This window comes from Hemiscyllium ocellatum, chromosome 8 (genome assembly GCF_020745735.1).
Source record: "Hemiscyllium ocellatum isolate sHemOce1 chromosome 8, sHemOce1.pat.X.cur, whole genome shotgun sequence".
Taxonomy (NCBI): domain Eukaryota; kingdom Metazoa; phylum Chordata; class Chondrichthyes; order Orectolobiformes; family Hemiscylliidae; genus Hemiscyllium; species Hemiscyllium ocellatum.
In genome coordinates, this window is record NC_083408.1 from 80,330,992 (window position 1) to 80,355,860 (window position 24,869).

The following is a 24,869-nucleotide window of genomic DNA, read 5'->3' on the forward strand; positions in this document are numbered from 1 at the left end:
CCTTTTCTTGAATTAAACTTACAATTTATATTTTCAAACATCTATCCTTCTTGTTATGCATGTGATTTGCATTTTTGGATCAAAAATGATTAATATTTGAAAAGCATTAGATATTTGTTTGAATTGCCATAGTCTGCAGAGCTATGGACCAAGATTTTCTAAATGGAGTGAGTGTAGTTGATTGTTTGGCGTGGGCATGATGGCTGAATGGCTGCCTTCTGTACTGTGAACATTTTGAATCGTTTGAGACATGCTGTGCTTGCGTGCACTGGTAAAACAGATTCTGTGCCTCTGTATTAAAGTATATTTTGCCACTTAATGGTAGAAGAGCTTAAAATTCTCGGAAAATGGAGTACCTGCAGTGGGTTTGATTTCCAGGGATAACCAGCTGTGGAGATACAATTTTAAATAAAGACTTGGGTGTTAATGAATATTCAAACTAGGAGAATTCTGACCTGAAGTGACCATGCTTAAGGTGCTCGTGACTCCCTTGTTGAGAGGGGCAATTGAAGGAGATTTGAAGGGACCACCTGGTCAGAAGTATATACTGGGCTCAAAAAACCTTAAACCTTATATGAACCTTTGAAACAGTACTCAAGCTGTATGGTTATTGTGCGGTTTTGAGGGAATTAAACGGAGGCATAAGGAAAGTTGAGTTGTGTTTAGTTTCAAATATAAGTGTGTCCTTTGTACTTTTGACGCCATTAGCATAACTGACTAGTTAGTATAATGATTAGTATTCATGTTCCTTGATTTTGATGTAATGAAGTTCTTTCTTTCAAACCGTGAACCTTGGGGCTTCATTCTTCTAGTAAATGTCAGTGTTTTAGTCCTAGACCCATAGCATGCACAGGATGAAGCAGATGCATCAGTCCAACTCCTCCATGCTGATCAAATGGTCCATCATTTGGCCCATATTGCTCTAAACCCGTCCTATTCACATACCTTTCCAGATGCCTTTTAGATGTTGTAATTGTACCAGTCTCCTCCACATCCTCTGGCAGATCATTCCAGACATGCACTGCCCTCTACATGAAAATGGGTCTTGGGTCCCTTTTAAATCTTTCCTCTCTCGCCTTAAATGTATTCCCTAGGGAAGCGACCTTGCCCGTTCACTCTATCTATGCCCCTCATGATTTTAAACAAAAACATTTATCTGGTCTCTAAGAAGTTCATAACACTAAAGACATTGACTAAACAATGTGGCAAATATTTTGTGAAATTTTGGGTAGCCTGAGAGAGGCTACTTTCACCGTGCTTCTTTAATAAATTCAAATTTCCTTCAGTTATAATATATATTCTTAAAATAAGTCACAAATACTGGTTACCATCTAAGCTATAATATGGAATTAGAACTATATTCTCTTAGCCCCACTAATAATTGTCCCTGCTATCTGTAACAGAACTCAGGCTATCCAACTAAAGATACTTCATAGGGACCATATAGCTCCGGCTCGACTGGCAAAATTTAAGGCAGGAGCATCTCCAATGTGTCCCAAATGCAAAATAGAGGTGGGTACTCTTGCACATTGTCTGTGGACTTGTCAGAAAATCCGCAGATACTGGACTAAAGTGGCAAATACCCTGACAGAAATTTTAGGAACGGAAATTAGGGTGGACCCTGTATCTCTCCTTTTGGGCTTTTCGAACCTCTCATCTCTGGATATGCATGGGAAGAGACTATTTTCTATTCTCTTTCTGTGCAAGGAAAAATATTTTGGTGAACTGGGTGGCTGAGGGCCCCCCTGGACTTTCAAATTGGCACAGATTAATTATGGAATATATCCCCCTTGACTTACTCACAAATATTGTGCACCGAAAGACTGAATTATTTTATAAAATATGGCAGCCCTTTTTGAATTATATAAATGCAGATATTTCGGCTATTCTAACAAGGGCTTTTATTTAGTGAAGATTTCAGACCGGGCTGCTCCGGGGCCCCTTGGGAGAGGAATCCTGCGCGAATACGGGTTTTATTATATTTGATGTTTATACATTCCGAGCATGTAAGAGACTTAGGTATACACTCTGGTTAGTTATAGGTTAGATTAGTAGAAAGTTGAGGTTTTTTTTTCTTTTCTTTTTTTTTCTCTTTTTGTTTTCTTTCTTTCTCTTTTCTTTGTTAAATTATGACTATTGTATATATGATTTAATTGTACATCAGTGTTTGTATTTGAGAGTTTTGTTTATTTTTGTAAATTTGCAAAAATGTTAAATTTCAATAAAAATATCTACAAAAAAAAATAATTGTCCCTGTCCGCAAACCAAACGTGCAGTATTTAACCTAAGAGATGTTACTGCCTCCTGGAGCAAAATTTCCAAGTAGTTTTCCTCTTCTCTGATGCTTTGCAGCAGAGTTCAAACTGCAGACTTTTGCTAATTGCTGATGATGAGTAGCAGTATTATTTATTTAACTCAGCAGTCTACTTTAATGTAAAGGGGTTTCATCTCATTCTCAACAGGACATTCTCAACAAATACTTACATTCACTTTGGTTGAGCTGGTTCTGAGTAAAAAATGAGGTCTGCAGATGCTGGAGATCACAGCTGCAAATGTGTTGCTGGTCAAAGCACAGCAGGTTAGGCAGCATCTCAGGAATAGAGTACTGGTTCTGAGTACTCTTGCTATGCATTCTCTAAGGAGGACAATATCAGTAAGTAACTGGCAGTTAGGCAACCCCATGGTTTTTGATGTGGACCAACCAAAAACTGTGTTTTTACGTAGTTTAGTTGGCACATGCCTGAGGATTGCAATAATAAGACATGTTCCCATGTATACTGTGGAATAGTTCAGAACTGCAGAGCTCATAATCTGTACCTTTTGGTCATTTTTCTCACCATTGACTCTTAATGCTGTGGTTTGTTCTTTTTCTCGTTTTAGTTCATTTTCTCCTTTCCTTTGTTATTTCTGTATGTTGCTGTTCAGGTTAAAATGGAGCTAAAGCCCAGGTCTGGATAAGAACCAGGTTCTTCTGTCCCCTTGTAAATCTCAGTCTCAGTCAGTTGGAAGAGAGCATACACATGTTCAATAGGTAACTCAAAGGAAGTGAGGTAGAAATCTAAATGGGAGTGAGAATATGGGGAAGGTAAAAAGGTAAGGTTTAAGTTGAAAGGTATAGGCAATGCTGAGTTAACTCCCAAATGAAAGCTGCAACCCACAATCTAGCAACTCCTTTTTCTGAAATGCCATGCTTCCCTATCTGCAGCAATGTAGCTCAGTAGGTAGGTGCTCACCTCTGAATCACAAGGTTCTGGGTTCAAATCCCACTCCAGTGGCTGAGCACAAAAATTGAGTCTGCCACTCAAGTGCAGTGGCAAAGGAGCACTGCTGGAACGAAAAGTTAAACCAAACCTCTATTTGCTCAGGTCGATCTAAAAGATCCTTTGGCACTGTTTCAAAGAAGAGCAGAGGTGTTATCTCTAGTGTCCTAACTAATCTCTTGGAATTTCTTTTGCAGGTGTAGATTTTAGGAAGCTTGAAATCATTAGTTACGGGTCTGCTGGTGGCTAGTCAGGTTTATCCATGCCCTTATAGATTCTCCCATAGTGGGTGCAGATGAACATTTGGTTGCTGCTAAGGATAATTAGACCAATATTTACCCCTCAAAGCAACAAATTATTTAATGATTATCGCAGTCCTGTATGTGGCAACTTGCTGAGGGGAAAAAAGGTCTTTCAAACCTTATTAATGCATATGACTTTATTCAAGAAAGGAAAGGTAAATCAAAAAACTAAAGGCTCGTCAGCCATAAGACAGGAGCAGAATTAGGCCATTCTGTCTGTTGAGTTGCTTCACCATTCAGTAAGAACATGACTGAACTGATAAATCTCTATTCTACTTTTCCTGCCTTTTCCCATAACCCTTGATACCCTTGCTGATGACAAATCTGTGTATCTCAGCCTTAAATATACTTAATGACTCAGCCTATTCAGTAAGAATTCCACAGATTTGCATTCCTCTGAGGAAACAAATTCCTCCTCATTTCTGTTTTAAATGTGCAACCCTTGATTCTGAATTTATGCCTTCTGGTTCGAGATTTTAGCCATAGAGTCATAGAGATGTACAACACAAAAACAGACCCTTTCAGTTCAACCGTCCACGTCGACCAGATATCCCAAACCAATCTAGTCCCACCTGCCAGCACCCGGCCCATATTCCTCCAAACCCTTCCTATTCATATACCCAAATAAATGCCTTTTAAATGTTGCGATTGTACTAGTCTCCACCACTTCCCCTGGCAGTTCATTCCAAACACGTACCACCCTCTGCGTGAAAAAGTTGCCCCAACCTTTTTGCAGCTACCCTGTAAAGTTCCCAGAGTTGAATGATTTGATATGGTTGCCTCTTACTCTTGTAAATGGCCATGAGTACAGTCAGATCTGCTGTAACGTGTTAGTTCTGTTCTCATATAATCCTGTGTTATACGAAAATTGCATATTAGCAGCATAATTTAAACTAATGGGGCTGGAATTGCCTTATAACCAACACATGCTTTAAAAGTTTGTGCCACAGAAATAGTGTCCCCGATTCGTCAATCACGTTATAGCGAATTCACATTAGCAAAACGTGCCTTATAGCAGAACGGCCTATACAAGCTTTACGTACTTGATCTCTCTTCATAAGACAGTCCCTCCATACCTAGTATCAGCTTAGTGAACCTTCTCTAGACTGCATCCAATGCCAATAAGTTTTTCCTTAGATCAGGAGATTAAAAATGTTCACTATATTTCAGCCATGATCCAACTAGTATCTCGTATAGTTTTAGTGAAACCTCCTTACTTTTATACTCCATTTCTTCAAAATAAAGTCCAGAATTCTATTTACCTTCTGTATTATCCATTGGACTTGGATGCTAGTCTGTTGTAATTATAGACAAGGGCTCTCAAATTCCTCTGTTCTTTAGTTTTCTGTACTTTTCTTCATATAAATAATATTCCATTCCTGCACTTTTCCAGCCAAAGTGCATAACCTCAGATTATCATGTGAAAACGTATTTACCAATTTTTTTCTTTACTCACTTAACTTGTCTCTATTCCTCTGCAAACTCTTTGTGTCATTTTCACCACTTGCCTTCCTACCAATTTTTGTGTCATTCGAAAGCTTAGCTATAGTGCATTCACTTTACTCACCCAAGTCAATAATATATATTGTAAATAATTGTGATCCCAGCACTGGTCCCTGTGACACACCACTAGTTGCAGGTTGCCATCCTGAAAATGTCCCCTTATCCTGTCTTCTATTTGCTAACTTTTTGCTTTCCATGATAATAGACTACCTACAACATCATGGGATCTTAAGTAGCCTAATGTGTAGTACCTTGTCAAAGATCTTTCAGAATTTCAAAAATGTTAAATCTACTACTTCCACTTTATCCTGTTTTGGTACCACCTTAAAGAATTCTCGTAGATTTGTCAGGTCTGTCTCATTGAAAAGTTTGATCCATTTACAGTTTTAGATCATTACAGTCATGTGGGATCATGATACTTGGTCAGGTTCTTCCAGGTCTTTTTGCATGTAGTCTTCTTGCAGCGTTAGTCATGAGTTCAGTTGCTGGGAGCTGTTCATGCTGATCCCATTTCCAAGATCCTTTACTGAAATGTCATCCTTATTGCATCCTCTTCTTGTCAGTTAGTATGTAACTCAAAGATCCTTTTAGCTCAATCAATGCTTCATCTTGATATACAACAGTTTGCAATTGCATCATTTGTTTTAACTCAATCAACAGTTATCTTATTTATGCCACAGTTTTAGTCTAGCAGAAGCAGTTTGAGCTAGACTTGGTACTTGATTTTAAAAAAACCAAAAAAACCAAGGAAGGTTCATTGGACCCAAAACGTTAACTCTGACTCCTCTTCACAGATGCTGCCAGACCTGTTGAACATTTCCAGCAACTTCTGTTTTGTTTCTTTGGTTCTTGATTCATGCTGTGGGATACCATGGGCTGTTAACCCATTATATTTTAGTTTACAGCCCTTCAGTCAGTGCTTTTTTTGTCACCTTTTGTTTTTAAATAAGGGTTACATTAGAGGTTTACAATCCTTTGGCCATGCTTTAAGAAAGATTGCCACCAGTGTATCCACTACCTCTTTAGGTGCTTTCTTTTAATGTCCTAGGATGCATTCCATCAGCTCCAGAAATTGATAGACCCCATTAGTTCCTTTAGTTTCCCTAGCACTTTTTCTCTCGTGATAATTATTGTATTTACTACTTCTCCTTTTGCCCCTTGATTATAGAGTCATAGAATACTATAAATGTCTCCTACTGTGGAGACTGATGCAAAGTGTTTATTCAACTAATCTGGCATTTCCTGATTCACCAGCCTCATTCTCTAAGGAGCTGGAAATGTGTTGTTGGAAAAGCGCAGCAGGACCTGCTTTTCCAGCAACACATTTTCAGCTCTGATCTCCAGCATCTGCAGTCCTTACTTTCTCATTCTCTAAGGAGTAAAAAGCGAGGTCTGCAGATGCTGCAGATCAGGGCTGAAAATGTGTTGCTGGTTAAAGCACAGCAGGTCAGGCAGCATCCAAGGAACAGGAAATTCGACGTTTCGGGCCAGAGCCCTTCCTCAGGAATGAGTGTTTTCCTGATGAAGGGCTCTGGTCCGAAACATCGAATTTCCTGTTCCTTGGATGCTGCCTGACCTGCTGTGCTTTAACCAGCAACACATTTTCAGCTCATTCTCTAAGGAGCCTATGTTCACTTTGGATTCTCTTATATAATTAAAGAAACTCTTGCTGTTTGTCTTGATATTATTTGAAAGCTTATTTTCTCCCTCTTTGTTTTGATAGTCTTTTGTTGATTTAAAAAAATCACAATCCTCTGGCTTACCACTAGTCTTTTCCACGTTTTTTTCTTTCAACTTGATAGTAATGTTAACTTCCCTGGTTAGCCATGGTTGGCTTATCCCCTTCCTAAATATTTTTTTTTCCTCTCTTTGGCAAGAGAAATGAGCTATTGACTTAAAAATCTGTCATTATTCCTCATTCACTTTCCCAGTCCACTCCAGCCAGCTCTGCCCTTATTTCTTTATAATTACCCTGCTATAAATTATTCCTACTTGTCTTTTTTTTCATCTTCCAATTCAAAGTAATTTCTTTCCGTTGTACTTATCCTAATATTGGTGATGTTGAAGTTATTGGAAATCATAATTTGCATTAAAATAGACTTTTGTTTGGAAAGCATGTGCTAATCAAAAACACATCATGTCCAACTAACTGGTTTGAATTCCTAAATTGACTGAGTTATTACGATAGATGATTTATGTGTGTGCTTTTGGACAGCATTCGACAAAGAGCTTGTAATTCCAGACTGGCAGACAGTAAGGATATGAAGTAGAATACTAAGGGAATCAAAGTGCTGGTAGATTGATGTAATTCAGGCTGGGAGATAATTTGCACCGATTATGGCTAGGTTGGTTTGGAGCTTTCCATGATTTTTAAAAATTCAAATAACTGCTTGATTTCTTTCAGCTTGTTTGGGTCAACTAGTATGTCAGGTTTGAAGGTGAAACAATTAATCTAATGAATTCAAACCTCAGATGGTGAAAATGCATTGCTGTCATTTAAGACTAATACCATTGCTTAGGAATTGATTCATTTGGTTGAATGGACATTTCCAAAGCCTGGTGGGCTTTAATCTCCCGTTACAGGTGAACAATGTATGGTGATCTAATGAAAGGATTCAGGAATATGTGAAATGGATTTTTCATTTGAAATAAGAGGGGACTTGAGAGGACAATAATGAAAATGAATGTCACACAAAATCTGAAATGATGTATATCCCCAAGAAATCAAGTCTGATATTTAAAATTTGTGTTTCCTGTGAAGGATTAATTTCTTGCCCCAAATTAAACCTGGGTAATGAACAGAGTTGAACAGTAATCTGATCAATGTATACACTGAATGCACAGTGATGGCCAATCAGAAATGTCTTTCTATTTGCAGTTTGTTACTGTCATTTAATGTAGTCATTACTACCCAATCAGCTTTCTGCGAGGTGCTGACATCACTAACTAGGCTCTTCCCTTCGGTGTAGCTTCATTTTCTTAGTGTATTGTGCTAAAATGGAAGCTGCTTTCTTGCCTTAAGGAATAGCTAGTTCTGCTGGTATAGGCTAGATGTTGACATGCAACAGAGCTGGTAGCAGGATGGTGGTGGATGCAGCCAGTTCGAATGGGCCCTTCCAGCCCACGGGCCTCCTTCACTTTCGAGGTGGGTTTATAATGTATGCGGCAGTGGAATGTTACGCTTGCTTATCTGTTCGTGCGGTGCTTTTGTGAGGGGAGATTAGAAATAAAGGAAGTGCGCACTTGGAGAGCAATTCTGTTGAAGCCTGTATTCCATCAGGGCGTTTTTTGTTCTTGTTTAAAATCAAAGAGCAAATTCTGTAATAGGCTTCAATTGTACGATTAGTAAGGCAGCTCTCGTTCATTGAAGCATTTCCTTCCTATCTTGAATCTGAGTTTGCTGCTTTCTGCTGTCACTGTCCCATCCCCCAACTAAGCGTGCTGATGTCAAAGGAAGTGAGGTCATTAGCCTTTAGGAGAGGTTGAGTGATTGTTGGGGGCTGGGCTTTAGCCCAGGTTTGGATCTTCTCGGAAGTTGTTTTGTAACATAACTTTTTTTTTCCTGCTTACTTATCAAGTGCGGGAGAAAAATCTGCACCGTTTCATTTATTCAGTTCGGTTTTGACCTTTTTAAAGCTAAATACATATATTTCACATTTAATGTATCATTACATAAGTGTTTTGATGGAGTCTCGGTGTTATCTTGCTGAATGTATTTCAAGCTCGGAGTGTTTTGCTTGTTTTTTTTCAAACTTTTGGAATGTTGTGTACAAGATGGGACCTATCCAGGAATTATAATTAGCCAAGTATTTGAAAGCTACTTTTAGAATTTATTCAAAAAGGAAGTCTCCCTAATTTGTGATACATGTTTATTGGATATGCGTTCAAAAATTTAAAACTTACTATTGTAATTGACAATGCTCCATATATGGGCAGATGCTAAGTAAAGCTATTTTTAAAAAAAAACTACCATCATTTATTAAAAATAGTTTTTGCAGTGGAAGCCAGTTTCGTAATGCGTGATATTTTGCACTTGCGTGTAGTCATGAATTTAATTGGCTACCCTGAAAGTACCTGCAAACACTAATATTGAAAAACCTTCTTAAAGATCAGATATCATGATTATATTTAAAACTAAAGTATTTTAAGGTTATTTATTGTATCTTTCAAAATTAATATTAAACAAAATGAATTATTTTTCTGGCTATTTGCAAATCTGCAATGTTAACTTTTCAAGTTTCAGTTACTTTCTCAGTCCAGGATGTGGACGGTATTTACCAGTCCTGTTTAAATTGTGGTTAGAAGTTGCAGATACTTTGCACATCAAAATTAATGTGATATTAGGATTTCTGTGCAGTTAACAGTTTCACTGTGACTAGTTAGAAAATTTTCTAAATCAATGGAAAGAATGTTATCATTACTGTAGAACTTGAGCATTTTCTTGTACATCTAAAAAGAAAGTACTTGGAAACAGCTACATAACTATAAGTACTAGATTTTCTATATTGACTGCAGAGTAACTTGTAATTCTTGGTTACTGGATTTCTGCGATATGTTGCAAACAGTTGAAGTCTGGTTTTAATGTAGAAGATGCCACCAAGCCATCAGATCCATGTTCACACACTGCAGAACAATCAGTTTGTCTCTTTCCCGATCCCTGTAACCATGTAAGTTTTATTTACCTTGCGTCGGCATCCAATTTCTATTGGAAATCATTAATTGTCTTCGCCTCATCCACCCATGTAGGTAGCGAGTTGTAGGTCAATACAACTTGGATTTTAAAAAAACTGCTCTTCCTTCTATCTTCCCATATCTGTTTCCCAGAACTGTGTCGCCAATACTTGTACCATCAAATAATGGAAACAGCTTTTCTTAATCTACCTGATCTATCATCATGTACACTTCTATCATCCAACGATCTTCTTTGTTCTACAGCAAGTAACCCAACTGCAGCCTAACTTTTAGCTTTTTTGGAATTGTGTTGGCTCCCTTTAATTCAAATTTCTTAAAGATTTGTCTATTAATTGTTTCATTAATTAAAGTGACCATGTCCTTGCACACATTTTTTGAATGCATTTCAGACTTTTTAATCCTCTGGGACTTCCATCAAATCTAGGGTGAATTGAATGATTATGGCAAACACTTCATTGGATATTTAATCTGTTTCAAATTTGTAATGATTCAATGACTTGTTCTGTTAAATTGTAAGTTTATTAAGTTATATTGGTGCTAAGATCTACAAAAAATTGAAGGCAGGGCAAGTCTTTGCAAGTAATGGTTTAAAAACAAATTCATGTGTAGCATGTTATTTAGAACGAGAAATGAATACTTTATAACATGTCATGCACAGAGCCACCATTTCAAATATTGTCTTAGAAAAAGAATGCTATTAATTTTTTTAATTTTAAAGGCACTGTCCCACAACTGATTTTGATCTTTTTTGTAACAGTACTACATTTTTTTGTAATGGCAGTAAATTGATCACAAGGAGAGGTAAAAATTCAATTTTGACTTAAAACATTCCAACTGTCGCTCAGTTTATAAAGCCATTGAATTAAAAAAAGAGTGCACAAGGTTGATGACTTGTCACATGTTTGTTTCTTCATTAAAATATTGAACAGTTGCCAAGTATTAAATCAAAATTCTAATTATTGGTGCATCTAAATTAATTTAATATTTTTAGCTAAAGATAACTGTTATTTCCATGAGTTTGGCAGCATAATTTATGCACACTTTTATTTTATTCATCTGAACAGAGGTGGCATGGTTAGCACTGCTGCCTCACCGCCAGAGACCCCGTTTGAATCCACCCTCAGGTGACTGTGTGGAGTTCGCACATTCTCCCCGTGTCTGCGTGAATTTCCTCCAGGTGCTCTGGTTTCTCGCCACTTCCAAAATTATGGCTTGGTCATGCTAAATTGCCCATGGTGTCCAGGTATATGTGGGTTATGTGGATGGTAGATTAACCATGGGGAATGCAGCAATAGGGTAGGGTGTGGGTCTGCTTGGGATGCTGTTTGGAGAATTATTGTGGATTTTTTCCACCCGGTAGGGATTCTATAAGTTAAAACATACAGTAATTCACTTTTTTTAAAAAAAGCAACGTGAAAATTATGTTTAAGATTTTGTAGTCAGGGATATCAATACCTTAATGCCACATGGCATTATTACAAAGAACCCAGAGATCAAAAAGCACAAGGTTATCAGAGTTCCCTGTTCCACCTGAATATGTTTCAGTCTAAACTTTGGTACTTTATCTTGTAGCAGTGTTACTTTTTTTTAATCAACCTGTCTTGAATAATATTGCCAGTTAATATCAAATTAGTGGTAGCTTTTGTGCTGTAGACCCATGTTATTAGAAACTGGATTGAAACTACCCAAAACCATTTACAGTGTTCCCACATCTGATGTTTAGTACACATTTTAGTTTTGTTTGTTTCATTGACCCTGATAATGAGCCTGTAGAAAATCTTTCAAAGCTTCTTCGGCCAAACTATTTCTTAAAGGTGTTTTAATATTGAAGCTTTCACTCTTCCCAGATTTGGTTTGGAAACATCAATATTTCAACTTGTAAGCTACAGATTCTATTCATTCTAATTCACCGATTTTTGTCAATAATATTGTAAAGTTTAGTGCAGTGCAGCAACTAATAACAGTATTTTGTTAAATGTTAAAAGGTTATCAAATTCATTTCATTTAGTCAAGATTCCTTTGTCCAAAACTTGAGCTTTAATTTAGTTTATTTAATGCACCTGTAAACATTATAGCACATATTTGGGCATCAATCCAAAATATTTAATAAATTATTTTTGGAATGCAGTTTCCATTTTTTAAAAAATCAATTAAAGAAGAGCCTATCTTGCATTGCAAAATATGCTAAAAGTTTTCATTAATCTTCAACCAGCAGTCTCCTTCTCAGATCCACATCACAGATTCCTGTCTTCAGCCCATTCAGTTGACTAAGATCAAGAAATGGCAGAAGACCCTGGAGATAGTCAAGGCTTTGTGCCTTGGACAACATGCCATCTGCACTACTGAAGACCTGTACTTGAGAACTAGCCATGCGTGTACCTAAGTTATTCCAGTAACTGTTACGTGACAATGAGGAAAACTGCCTTCAAATCCTTTGTTCACAAAGAATAGTACAAGTCCCAACCAGCCACTCACCACCCTATTAGTGCGTATATACTGATTTTTTTTTTAAGTGAATTTATTGTCACATTTACCAAGGTACAGTGGAAAGCTTTGTCTTGTAAGCAATACGGGCAGGTCACATAGTTAAGTAGCATAGATAATTAAAAATAGGCAAACAGTAAATAACAGGTAAATAAACAGCAAAAACACAGGTACAGGCGAATGTTAAGGGTTTGTGAGCCCATTCAGTATTCTAACAACAGAAGGGTAGAAACTGTTTCGAAACCAGCTGGTGTATGTGTCCAGGCTTCTGTACCTTCTCCCCGATGGTGGAGGTTGTAGAAAAACAGTGCCAGGGTGGGATGGATCTTTGATAATGCAGGCAGCCTTTTCTTGACAGCGGGCCAGGTAGATGGATTCTGTAGGTGGAAGGTTGGAATTTGTGATTATCCGGGCCGAGTTGACCACTCTCTGTAATCGTCTCCGGTCTTGAATGGTACAGTTGCCATACCAGGTAGTAATATGTCCAGACAGAATGATGTCGATGGTTCACCTATAAAAGTTTTATTATTTTGAAATTTATTCCTTTACAGTTTTGAATTGAGAGCTTGAAATTACTTGTGGGCTTTGAAATAGCTTGTGGTAAAAACAAAAGAAGAGATCAAACAAGCTTTGGAGGCAAATTTTAGGTTAATCCTTGATCAAAGGACTTCCAACAGACACAGCGACACTGGGAAGAACATTGTGTTTTAAAAAGCAGAAGTTGAGTATTAACAAGGTCAGTACTTCAGAATTGGTGCTGGCAAGTCTGAAAGAGACTTGTGTTCAAGCATATGGCACTTCTTGAATGGTAATTGAGGCCTCGAAGAGTCTGTTGTGGTGGTACTAGAATTGATTTTAAACTTTAATGATGTTTTGAGAGAGAGCATTGTTGTCTGCTCCTGAGTTTGCGTGAAGATTTGAAAATTCCCTGTCTAATCTGCCACACAGCTTCAGGAAGTCTGAAGAGGTGAAAACTGAGTTTGAAGCATTACTGACTATACCAAAGTGAATGGAAAAAGTGATGCCTTTCAGGAAAACAACCAAGAGTCAACATCTTTATCTGTGAAACAATACGTGTGTGTGTCTATTTGTCTGTCTTTTGTGTGAATGGGGGCTGAAAACAAATGTCTTGGATTTAAAGCATACATGTTAATCAGCTTATCAGCTTAACTTTAATTTTTCCTCTGCAAAAGTTAGTGTACTTAATAAACAGTCAAGTCTTTGTTTGTGATGCAAAACTGGCATTTGGGATTATTATTCAAAAGTCTAATTAGAAATCATTGAAGTAATTATTGGGGTAACCTGCATTTAATTTTACTATGTTGCATATACAGCAGCAGAAACGCTGATTTAGTTCGGCTCTGTCTCCATGTCACAACACAGTAAAGTGACAAAGGTGTTGATTAGAATGTTGGTACTTTTGAATCAGTCCTTAGGATCTTTTATGCTGCTCTGAATCAGGGCAGCAGGCAGAAATGGCCTTAGTTTCCATCTGAGCAGCAACTTATATTTATGTTGCACCTCAGCAGTAAACCATACAAAGGCATTTCATGGGAGTGTTATCAAGCAAAATTTGACTCTAAGCAACATTGATCAAGCTTTTTATTTTCTGAGGTTGGTTTTAAGAGGCCTGTTAAGTAATGAGAGTGAAAGAAATGTTCATAGAGAATGTTGAGTTTAAGGTTTTGACAGCTGAATTCATGGCGACCAACAGAGAAATCACTTTAAATCATCAAAAGGCTGAAATTGAAGGGATGCAGATAATACAGGCAATTATGGGGCTAGAATATACAGAGAGAAGATGCAGTGAAGCAACGCAAGGAGATGATTTTAAAATTGAGATACTATGTAAAAGGTGCTATTGTAGACCAGAAATCATGAGTGATTTTCTATATGTCTTGATATGAGTTAGACTGCAGATACATTTTGAATGAGCTTAAGTTTATGGAGGGTGGAATCTGACCAGGAGTGTGATGAGATTTCAGCAGCAGATGAGTTGAGGCACGTAGAGTCAAGTGAAGTAGAGATGAAAATGCAGAAGGTCGTGTTGGCACAAATATGGGGTTGACATGGTAGCTTTTCTCAGTAAATACTACGCCAAAGTTGTGAATTGGCTGGTTCAACCTCTGAGTTGCTAGGAAGAGGGAGAGAATCAATGCATGTAAGCGAGGAATAGGGGGCAAGGATAGATCCTTGGGAAACTGGGGTAATGATGCAGGTGCAGAAAGATCAGTTTTGCAGTGATTTACAATGTCGCCCAGCTTTTGGGTAATTTGTGTTTTAGGAAGTGGTCAACATTATTAAGACCAGCATTTTTGCCCTTGAAAATATAGTAATGAGTAGCTGTCTTTGGCCACTATATTACATTATAGAGTAAGTATGCCTAAAACTGTTAGGGTGAGATTTTGAACCAGTAGTGGTAAGTAGATTTTTTTTCCCAGTTGAGATAGACATTGACAAAGAAAATAGGAGTAGGCTATTCAGCCCTTAAAGTCTGTTTTATCATTCATTTATGTTCATGGCTGATCATCCAGCTTAATAGCCCATTCCTGCTTTTCCTCCATACTCTTAATGATCCCTTTAGCCACAAGTTCTGTATTCTACTTCTTGAAATTGTACAATGTTTTGACTTTGATTGCTTTCTGTGGTAGCATATCCCACCGACTCACCATTCTGTGGTTGAAACTTCTCCTCATCTCAGTGAGTGGTTTAACTACATCTTCAGAATGTATCCCTGGTTCTGGACTTCCCTGCCATCATGGACATCCTTTCTGTGCCTACCCTATATAGTCCAGTTAGAAGTTTGTGTTTGGGACCCCCCCCCGCAACCCGGCCAATTATTCATCTGAATTCCATGAAAGATAATCCTAACCAATTCAACTTCTTACACTCCTCTGAAGTTAAAACATCCTTCCTCAACTAAGGAGACCAACAATGAACACACTATTCTAGATGTGGTCTCATGAAAGCCCTGTATAATTGCTGCAACACTCCCTGTTTCTCAAATCCTCTCTATGAAGACCAATAGAACATTTTCCGCCTTTACCACCTACTGTGCCTGTTAGCAATTGGTGGGCGAGGGCATTCAGGTCTTGTTACACTTTCCCCTCCATCAATTCATAGCGATTCAGATAATTTGCCATCGTGTTTTTGCTCACAAAGTGGAGAACCTCTCATTTATCCACATATTGCATCTGCTTTGCATTTATCCACTCATTTCAGCTTGTCTAAACCTCAGTGAATCATCTCTGCATTCTCCTCAATGCTTTATCTTCCACCCAGCTTTGTGTCATCTACAAATTTTGAGATATTACATTCAGTTTTATTGCCTAAATTATTAATATAATGTATATTGTGCGTAACAATATCATGGGGAGCATGCAGATGCTGGTACTCCTGTGTAACAAGTGCCCATGTATTTCAAGGTGGTAGACATTTCAGACTGTTAGGGCCTTCTGAGAGATTCTTGATGAGTTGTTGTGAGTGAATCATTTTATTGCTGCACTCTGCAGTACTGGTGGTGACGGTAATGAATATTTAAGGTAGTAGGTGGGACGACAGTCAAATAGACTGCTTTGTCCTGGGAGCTGTGAAGTTGCCCATATTAACCATCCAGAGAGGTGAAGTCATGATGAATTGCATGTTGTAGAATACTCAGTTTTTGACTTTAATCTAGAGTATTTATGAGGCTGATCTACTTAAACTTCTGCGAACCTCCATGGGGAATTGAGGATTCTCCATTGATGGGGAATTTAGCACTTCTAATGCTCTGTTAGTCTTTATTATCATCTGTAAGCTTTACAGTTTAAAACGGTCTCTGAAAGTATGCATTTTTTTTTAAAAGGTAGCAAGCTGCCACCATGCACAGATGAAAAATGTTTCAACCGCTTAGTGAAAATTTAACAAGATGGCATTTTGTTTTCCTTCTCTATGTGGCTACATTTGTCTCTTCCCCCATTAGTGAAACTATCTACAGCATAAGTAGGCCTGTGTCATCAACAAGTTAATACTAAAAATAGCTTGAACTATTACAGTGGAAATAAAGCACAAGTGAAGTTCAAAGCAATCTATTTTTCTAATCAACCTGTTCAGAGATGTTATTACACATCTCTGGAGCATGTGGGACTTGAACCTGGGCCTCCTGTTCCAAGGGTATGAATACTACCACTGTGCCACAAAAGGTGCGTTCAAAGCAATCTCCTATGAAGCGCCAAGCATGAAGTTCAATTCTCTAGCATTCTCTTAAGTTGAGGGGTATTGTTGGGTATTTAGATACATTGCTGATAAAACTGAAGAATGCCGATCAGTGGAAGTGTTTGATGTTTTTGCTTGTTGGCATCGACTACAGGTAGCTCTGCTATTACACGATAATTGCATTCTTGTGCGACCCCACACTATACAAAAATTGCACAGAGGGTGGACATGTCAGAGAGGGAGTGGAAGGGGAATTGAAATGGATGGTAACTGGGAGGTCAGGCTAGCTGTTTACAGTCTGTCGATGATGCTCCGTGAAATAGTAACCTAGTCTACATTTGGTCTCACCAATGTAGAGAAGACCACATCGGGAGCACTGGATGCAGTAGACTGCTGACAAAGGCGAAGCAGTGGTAACCTGAGGATGGACCTCTATTTCGCAGAGGTTGAATGCCAGCTCTCTGCCACCATGTCCTACCTCCCCCTTGACCACAACCCTACCATTGGCCCATCGAGCCACCATCTCCCATACTGTTTGGCTACTTTTGGATTCCAGCATCTGGAGGTTTTTTTTGGCTCTAACCAAGTTTATATGCCACTGGTCCTGATCTCATGTTGACCATGCCTCTTACCCGTGTGGAGCCATTCAGTACCCGTTACACCAAGCTTTGTCCTTGTAACAAAGTGCCTGTCTGGCTACTGATGGACTGGCAGATTTATGACAGTTCTTACACTGTTAATAGTAAGGTTGAAAATGGAGGAAAAGATTCAAGAGAAAGTGAGGACTGCAGATGCTAGAGAGTCAAGAATTGATAGTGTGGCACTGGAAAAAGCAGAGATAATCAGGCAGCATCAGATGCTACCTGACTTGCTGTACTTTTTCCAGCGCCAGACTTTATATCAAAAATGGCCTCGCGGATCTTTGGTAGGAAATACTGCATAATTTCAGCTGCACCTACCATACTGTACAAAATTACTTATGAATATCATAGCGATAAGAAAGGAAATAACTAATCTGGTTAATTACAGCCCTTCTTGGGCATTACTGATGTGGTAGAACAAATTATCAGTAGTAAGAATTACTCACCAGTAAACTGCTTGTGGCTCAATTTTGGTAAAACTTGGTGTACGTTTTGATCCACATTTCATTAACAGGTTTGTTTCAGATCTGGAGGCATGAGCTGAAGATCTGAAGTGGGTTGAGATTAGCTGCTCTTGACATAAAGCAACATTCACCTCAATTGAGAAAAGTTAGATGGGGGTCAAGTACAGATCAGCCATGATCTGAGAATGGTGAAGTAAGCTCGTTATGCCTTCATGTTTTGCTTCCATAAGTGTGTGCACTGATACATACTGTGAACTCCTCATTGAGGCTACTATTACCACTATTACTTTTTCACTTTATATGTGAATTAAAATCACCTATAACTACTGTCATCCCTTTATCACAAGCACCTAATCTATCATCTTGTATACTTCGTTCTTCATGATGATTACTGTTAGGGAGCCTGTAGATCACTCCCACAAGTGATTTATTTCTTGTACAATTCCAACACCCAAACTGATTCCCCTTCCTGACCCCCTGAATCACAATCATTTGAGTATTACATCAGTGTCCCCTTTGATTGGGTGTGTTACTACTCCAACTTTATCTAGTTTCTTTATTAAGACCATAAGACACAGGAGCAGAAATTAGGCCATTCAGCCAATCGGGTCTGTTCTGCCATTCAATCATGGCTGAAAAGTTTCACGACTCCATTCTCCCGCTTTCTCCCCAAAACCCTCGATCCCTTTGATACTCAAGAACCTGGTTATCGCGGTCTTAAATATACTCTATGACTTGGCCTCCACAGCCTTCTATGGCAATGAATTCCACTGATTCACTACTGTCTGTCTGAAAAAGTTTCTCCTTACCTCTGTTCTAAAATGTCTTCCCTTTACTCTAAGTCTCTCCTACCAGTGGAAACATCTTCCCAACATCTACTCTATCCAGGCCATTCAGTACTCTGTGTTTCAATTAGGTTCGTCCCACCCTCCACATCCTTCTAAACTTCAAGTGTAGGACCCTCGGTCCTCAAACGTTCCTAATATGTTAAGCTCTTAATTCCTGGGGCTATTCTCGTGAACCTCCTCTGAACACACTCCAGGGCCAGTACGTCTTTCCTGAGATATGGAACCCAAGACTCTGCACAATACTCTAAATGTAGTCTGACCAGAGCCATATAGAGCCTCAGAAGTACGCCTCTGCTTTTATATTCAAGTCCTCTCAAAATAAATACCATTATTGCATTATTACCACTACTGATTCAACCTGCAAGTTTACCTTGAGAGAATCCTGAAATAGAATTTCCAGATCCCTTTGCATTTCAGACTTTTGAATTTTCTCCCCTTTTCTAAAATAGATCATCCTTCTATTCTTTCTACCAAAGTGCATGAGGTCACACTTTCCCACGTTGTGTTCCATCTGCAGCTACTTTGCCCACTCTCCTAACCTGTCCAAATCCTTCTGCAGCTTTCCCACCTCCTCAACGCTACTTGTCCCTCTACCTATTTTTGTATTGTCTGCAAACTTCGCCAGAATGCCCTTAGTTCCTTCATCTAGATCGTTAATGTATAGTGAAAAGCTGTGGTCCCACATTGAGCCTTGTGGAATACCACTTGTCACCAGCTGTCATCCTGAGAAGGACACTTTTATCCCCACTCTCTACTTTCTGCCAGACAGCCAAGCATTTATCCATACTAGCACCATATGCCCTTATCTTACCCAGTAGCTTCTTGTGAGACACCTTGTCAAAGGCCTTTTTGAAGTCCGGGTAGATGACATCCATTGGCTCTCCCTGATCTGACCTGCTCATTACTTAGAGTCATAGAGATGTACAGCATGGAAACAGACCTTCGGTCCAACCTGTCCATGCCGACCAGATTGTCAAGCACGATCTCTCCTTGATGAAACCATCCTAACTTTGTCCTATTTACCATAAGTTTCTAAGTATTCAGAAATCTCATCCTCCACACAATGAGATTCCAGGATCTTACCCATGACTGAGGTTCTTAATTCTGAATTGATTTTATTCCATTGTAGAATGTGGATGTCGCTGGCTGGCCAGCATTTATTGCCCAACCCTAGTTACCCCTGAGAAGATGGTGGGGACCTGTCTTCTTGAACTTCTGCAGTCCACCTGCTATGGGTTGACTCTCAATGCCATTAAGAAGGGAATTCCAAGACTTTGACCAAGCGACAGTGAAGGAATGGCAATATGTTTCCAAGTCAGGACAGTAAATGGCGTGGAGAGGAACTTGAAGGTGGTGTTATTCCCTTATATTTGCTGCCCTTCTCCATCTAGATGGAAGCAATTGTGGGTTTGGAAGGTGCTGTCTGAGGTTCTTTGTTGAATTTCTGTGGTGTGTCTTGTAGATAGTACACACTGCTGCTACTGAGCGTCGGTGGTAGAAGGAGTGGACGCTTGTGGTAGTGAGAATCAAGCAGGCTGCTTTGTCCTGGATGTTGTCAAGCTTCTTAAGTGTTGTTGGAGTTGCACTTAGGGAGTATTCCATCACACTCCTGGCTTATGCCTTGTAGATGGTGGACAAATTTGGGTGTCTCAAGGCATGTGTAACTTGCTGAAGTATTCCTAGCCTCTGACCTGCTTTTATAGTCACAGTGTTTATTTGGTGAGTCCAGGTGAGTTTCAGGTCAATGATAACCCCAGGATCTTGATAGTGAGGGATTCAGTGATGGTAACACCATTGAATGTCAAGGGGCGGTAGTTACATTGTCTCTTATGGGTGATGGTCATAGTCTGGCATTTGTGTGGCATAAATGTTATTTGCCATTTGTCCCTCCAAGCTTGGATATTGTCCAGATCTTGCTGCATTTGAACATAGACTGCTTCAGTATCTGAGGAGTTGAGAATGGTGCTGAATGTTGTGCAATCATTAGAGAACATCCTCACTTCTGACCTTATGATGGAGGAGGGTCATTGATGAAGCAGCTGAAGAAGTTTGGGCCTAGGACACTACCCTGAGGAACTTCTGCAGAGATGTCCTGGGGCTGAGATGACTGACCTCCAAGATCTCACAACTATCCTGGGCTTCAAATATGACGCCAACCACTGGAAAATTTACCACCCGATTCCCATTGATTTCAGCTTTGCCAGGGACCTTGATGCCACGGTAGGTCAAATGCAGTTTTGACGTCAGAGGTTGTCACTCTCCCCTTCCCTCTGGAGTTCAGCTCTTTTGTTCATATATGAACCAAGGCTGTAATGAGGTCAGGAGTGAAGTGTCCCTGATGGAACCCAAACTGGGGCATCACTGAGCAGGTTATTGCTGAACAGGTGTTGTTTGATAGCACTGTTGATTACACTTTACTGTTGATCAAAGGTAGATTCATTGGGGTGATAATTGGTAATGTTGAATTTGTCCTGCTTTATATGTACAGGACTTACTTGGGCAATTTTCCACATTGGTCGATGCCAGTTGTAACTGTGTTGGAGCAGCCTACTCTTACTCTTTCAAGCATAAACTGTTCACCTCATTATATACCAAACACTTCAATAAATATGACCTTTCTCCCTTCAGCCATATGTCTACAAGTGCCAGAATTAATGCTATCTGTTGCTTATGTTCAATTTTGGAATCTTCACTGTTTTCAAGTTTGTTCCAATTTTGTTGAAAATTGCAGACTAGACATTCTTAGCTGAAAGATTTTGTCTTTTGAAATTTAGGCTGGCTTACATTTAGCGTGTTTTGTTTCCACATGTTTACCATTTCTTAATTGGTCAAATGGTTGGATGCATGCTTTTTCCAAGGTAGACAGTGTAGACCATGAAGGTAATTAATTAAACAGAAATTGAAATGTGTGGACTTGATCTGAAATATTAGTGCTTAGTGCTGACTGAAATACAGCTTGAACTACTGAATCAATGTCGATGCAGTAATAATGTAATCCATTTTCATCTTCATAATGTTGCTGGAAGTGATGATTTCTGTTTTCTGTTTTCATTTTCTCCCCACATGTCCCAGTCACTATTTCATGCTCCTTAAGAATAAGATGCAATTATTGGTCCATGTATAATTTTTGTTCGGAATTACAATTGGTATTAAGTTGGGAATTTGTGTAACTTTTTGATGTTTCACAAGATCTGACAACAAATTTAAAATTAAAAATAAAGCCCCAAAGTTGTCACACTGCATTGTTAGGCTTCAGTTTGGTAAATAATCTTTCGTGTGCATCTTGTTTGACAAGGTATCAATGGAACCAATTCTTCACGTTTAGTAAGACAGCATCAAGTATGACTAGTCCAAAAGATCTATGGAAAAGTGGACCTCTGTTCGCAAAGCTGTGAAGTTTGTACACTTCAGTTTTGGCTGCTCTGGATATAGAAAACAGCAACTACTTTTGGTCGCCAAAGTTGCAAAATGTTTTGAGGGACAAAGGAGAGCTGTTGAAGGAGGATAACATGATCAACTATGTTAAAAGACTGCAGGAAGTTTGAAGGGAGAATTCTTGCTGTGAGAAATGAATGTAATTTGACTTTCTTTAAAATATTTTGACTTCTCTGGCAAGGTGGAATTCTAATTGAGAGATTCAGACATTGAATGGCAAGAAAGGTGAACATAGATGGATATCCTATTTCATGATTTTGAACAATAGTTATTAGATAATCATTTGCCAGGAAAGAGCAGTATAATGATGCATTTTCAGTTAAGAAGCTCATTGGATAAGAGTCTGAAAGGTATAATGCATAAATGAATGGGTCTGTGTATAAGTACATTATATTGAAACACAAGATAGATTATGTCATAGAATTCTGATCTTAATAAATAAGAAGAACAAAAAAAAAGCAACTATTGATTATATTTACAATGCAGATTGCTATTTTAAATGTCTTCTTAAAGAAACAATATTCGTACCATCGATTCACAAGGGAAATTGTTTTCATTTGTGGCATTGAGTGTTGCAGGCAAGGACAGCATTTCTTGCCTCTGAAAGTGTGAGCATCTGCCTTAAATTGCATTAGTCTGCATTTCATTGAAATGGCTACAGTGATGCTCAGTAGGGAAATGTAGGATTTTAACCTGTTAATAATAAAAGACTGAGTGGTGTAATTCCATGCCAGAGAAGCTTGCATGTTTGTTGTATTCCCATGCACATGTTGCCCTTGTTCTTTAAGGATGTAGTGGCTAAGGATTTTGTAGAGGCAGTTGAAGAAGCATTCGGAGTTACTGTAGTACAGCTTTTAGATTGATTACAGAGTGTACTATGTGCAGAAGCTGGAGGAAGTGAATGTTTGAGCGTCTGGGTATCAGTCAAGCAGACTGCTTTCTTTTAACTGGCTATGTCGAACTTCTTGAGTGTTAATGTGACCATCTCCTGCGATGGTCTCCAGTGGACAATATTCTTGCTCTTCAGTTGTACCCTTTTAAATACCGAAAAGGCTTCTAGAACTGCAGAATATCCCGACTGTAACCTTGCTGTTATTGTCACTATTATGCCAGTTATGTCCTTGGTCTTGCTATTTTTGTTTCTTTTACCTTACTCCTGGAATTCACCTTTTTTTTTGTTCAAAACTGGAATGAGTTCCAGAACTAAGTGGTCCTGGCAGAATCTGAATTGAGCATCAATAAGCAAATTATTGGTGAGTAAGTACAACTGTGTAGTAGATAATGACACCTCGTATCACTTTGCCAATTAATTGAGCATTCTGATAGCTTGCTGGATGGCATTTATCCTGCTTTTGTTTTACGAAGTGAAACAAAGTACTGAGATTATATCCACTGGAGCAGAGATGACATTTAACAATTTTTAAAATTGTCACAGAAGTGAAGTTGAGGGAGTTCTTTATATAGAATTGTTGAATGATGGATGAAGCAATTTTAATAGTTTAAGCAGAATGATGATGTGGAGGTGGCGATGTTGGACTGAGATGGACAAAATTGAAATTCTCTCAGGTTATAGTCCAACAGGTTTATTTGGAAGTACTAGCTTTCAGAGTGCTGCTCCTTCAGGTAGCTGTGGAACAGGATCATAAGACACCATTCTAGGTTTGTTCAATATATTTCAGTTGCACGACACTATGGCCTTTTGCTATAAATTCTGTGTCTTATGATCCTACTCCACAGCTACTTAATGAAGAAGCAGCGTTCTAAAAACTAGTACTTCCAAATAAAAGTGTTAGACTATAACCTGGTGATGTGTGATTTTTAACTAAGCAAAATAAGATTCAGAGCAGTGGGATTATTTTTGAACTGTACTGACAAAGCTGCACTAAAAATATCATAAGTATCTTAAAAAATTAAGCCATGATCAAGATTATAATTTAGTAATATGGCAACTTCATATTGCCTGCCTGATACGTTCTTCAGATACAAATGCAAAGAAGAAAATAAATGGATTTATGTGAATAAGGGTGGTATCAAAATGTCTCGTTTTAGAAACCTGGTTATTTGGATTTCTTTTCAGAATGGTATCTGCCCATTTGTAAATAACAATATTTGCATCCTTTCATACATCTTTCGTTAAACTTGCAATATCAAGAAAATTTGTTTTTGTCTTTTCTTTAACAAAACAATGCAGTATGTTATTTAAAGTTACTAGTTATAATGTCGTCCTGTTCCCACCCACCTGCCCTCAGTTGAAACAAAACCCTCAGAGAGACAGTATGGTTTTGTCTCCTTCATCTTTATTCTAGGCCCTGGAGGGAAAGATAACGATTGCCCATGTGCACAAAGACATGAGTTCCTGGTCTTCTCTCTCAAGCAGCCCTTTCTTCATGAATTATGCAATTATTTTACAGGGAGGAGCATCCAGTTAAGGCAACATACATATTGATGGGTGACCATTACAATCGGTGAATGAATGTCAGTAGTAAAGATTAAGCCATCTGCTGTTACACAATGAATGTTCTTGACCTTAACTGGCTTCACATAATGAATACTTTTCACCTTGTTAAACTGATCTTACATACTGAATGCTTCCAATATTGTTAAATTGCTCTACATAATGAATGTTTTTCCACCTTATTCCTTGCCTCCAGCTTGTTAACTGCAAGTTCTTATCTGATCCCAGTCATGCTTAGCTGAGCCTCTTGTTTCACAAAACTTAACTCTTTCTCTACCTGCTCATAACCGAAACACATTCTCAATAAAACCTCCTAAAGAGGTCTCCAGGAGCATTACAAGCCAAAATACAATATTGAGCCACTGAAGTAGTTAGAGTTAAATGATTAACAACTGAGTCAAAGAGATAGTGTAAAGAAGTGTCTTTAAAATAGAAGAGCAGGAAGGGAGGTGTGAGGAGTATATCTCAGATCTTGGGTCCTAGTAGCTGAAGCTACCAACAGTGAAACAATGAAAAACATGGCCTTAGGAGGCCAGAATCTGATGCATTTCACTTTTTTTCTAATCAATCTGTTAAGAGATTATAATATGT

General features: G+C 38.6%; 1 protein-coding gene across 5 annotated transcripts in view; it reads left to right on the forward strand.

Annotated features, from left to right (window-relative positions):
• LOC132818342 (serine/threonine-protein phosphatase 2A 56 kDa regulatory subunit gamma isoform) overlaps nucleotides 1-24,869 on the forward strand; it is a 170,613-nt gene that overhangs the window by 66,779 nt on the left and 78,965 nt on the right. For 3 of the 5 annotated variants that reach the window (XM_060829274.1, XM_060829275.1, XM_060829276.1), the window contains exon 1: nucleotides 8,023-8,210. The exons of the other annotated variants lie outside the window; for them this stretch is intronic. In XM_060829274.1, the coding sequence (XP_060685257.1) occupies nucleotides 8,117-8,210 (94 nt within the window). In that variant the 5' untranslated portion in view covers nucleotides 8,023-8,116. Of the gene's footprint in view, nucleotides 1-8,022; nucleotides 8,211-24,869 lie in introns of those variants that run through there. 5 annotated transcript variants of the gene reach the window in all.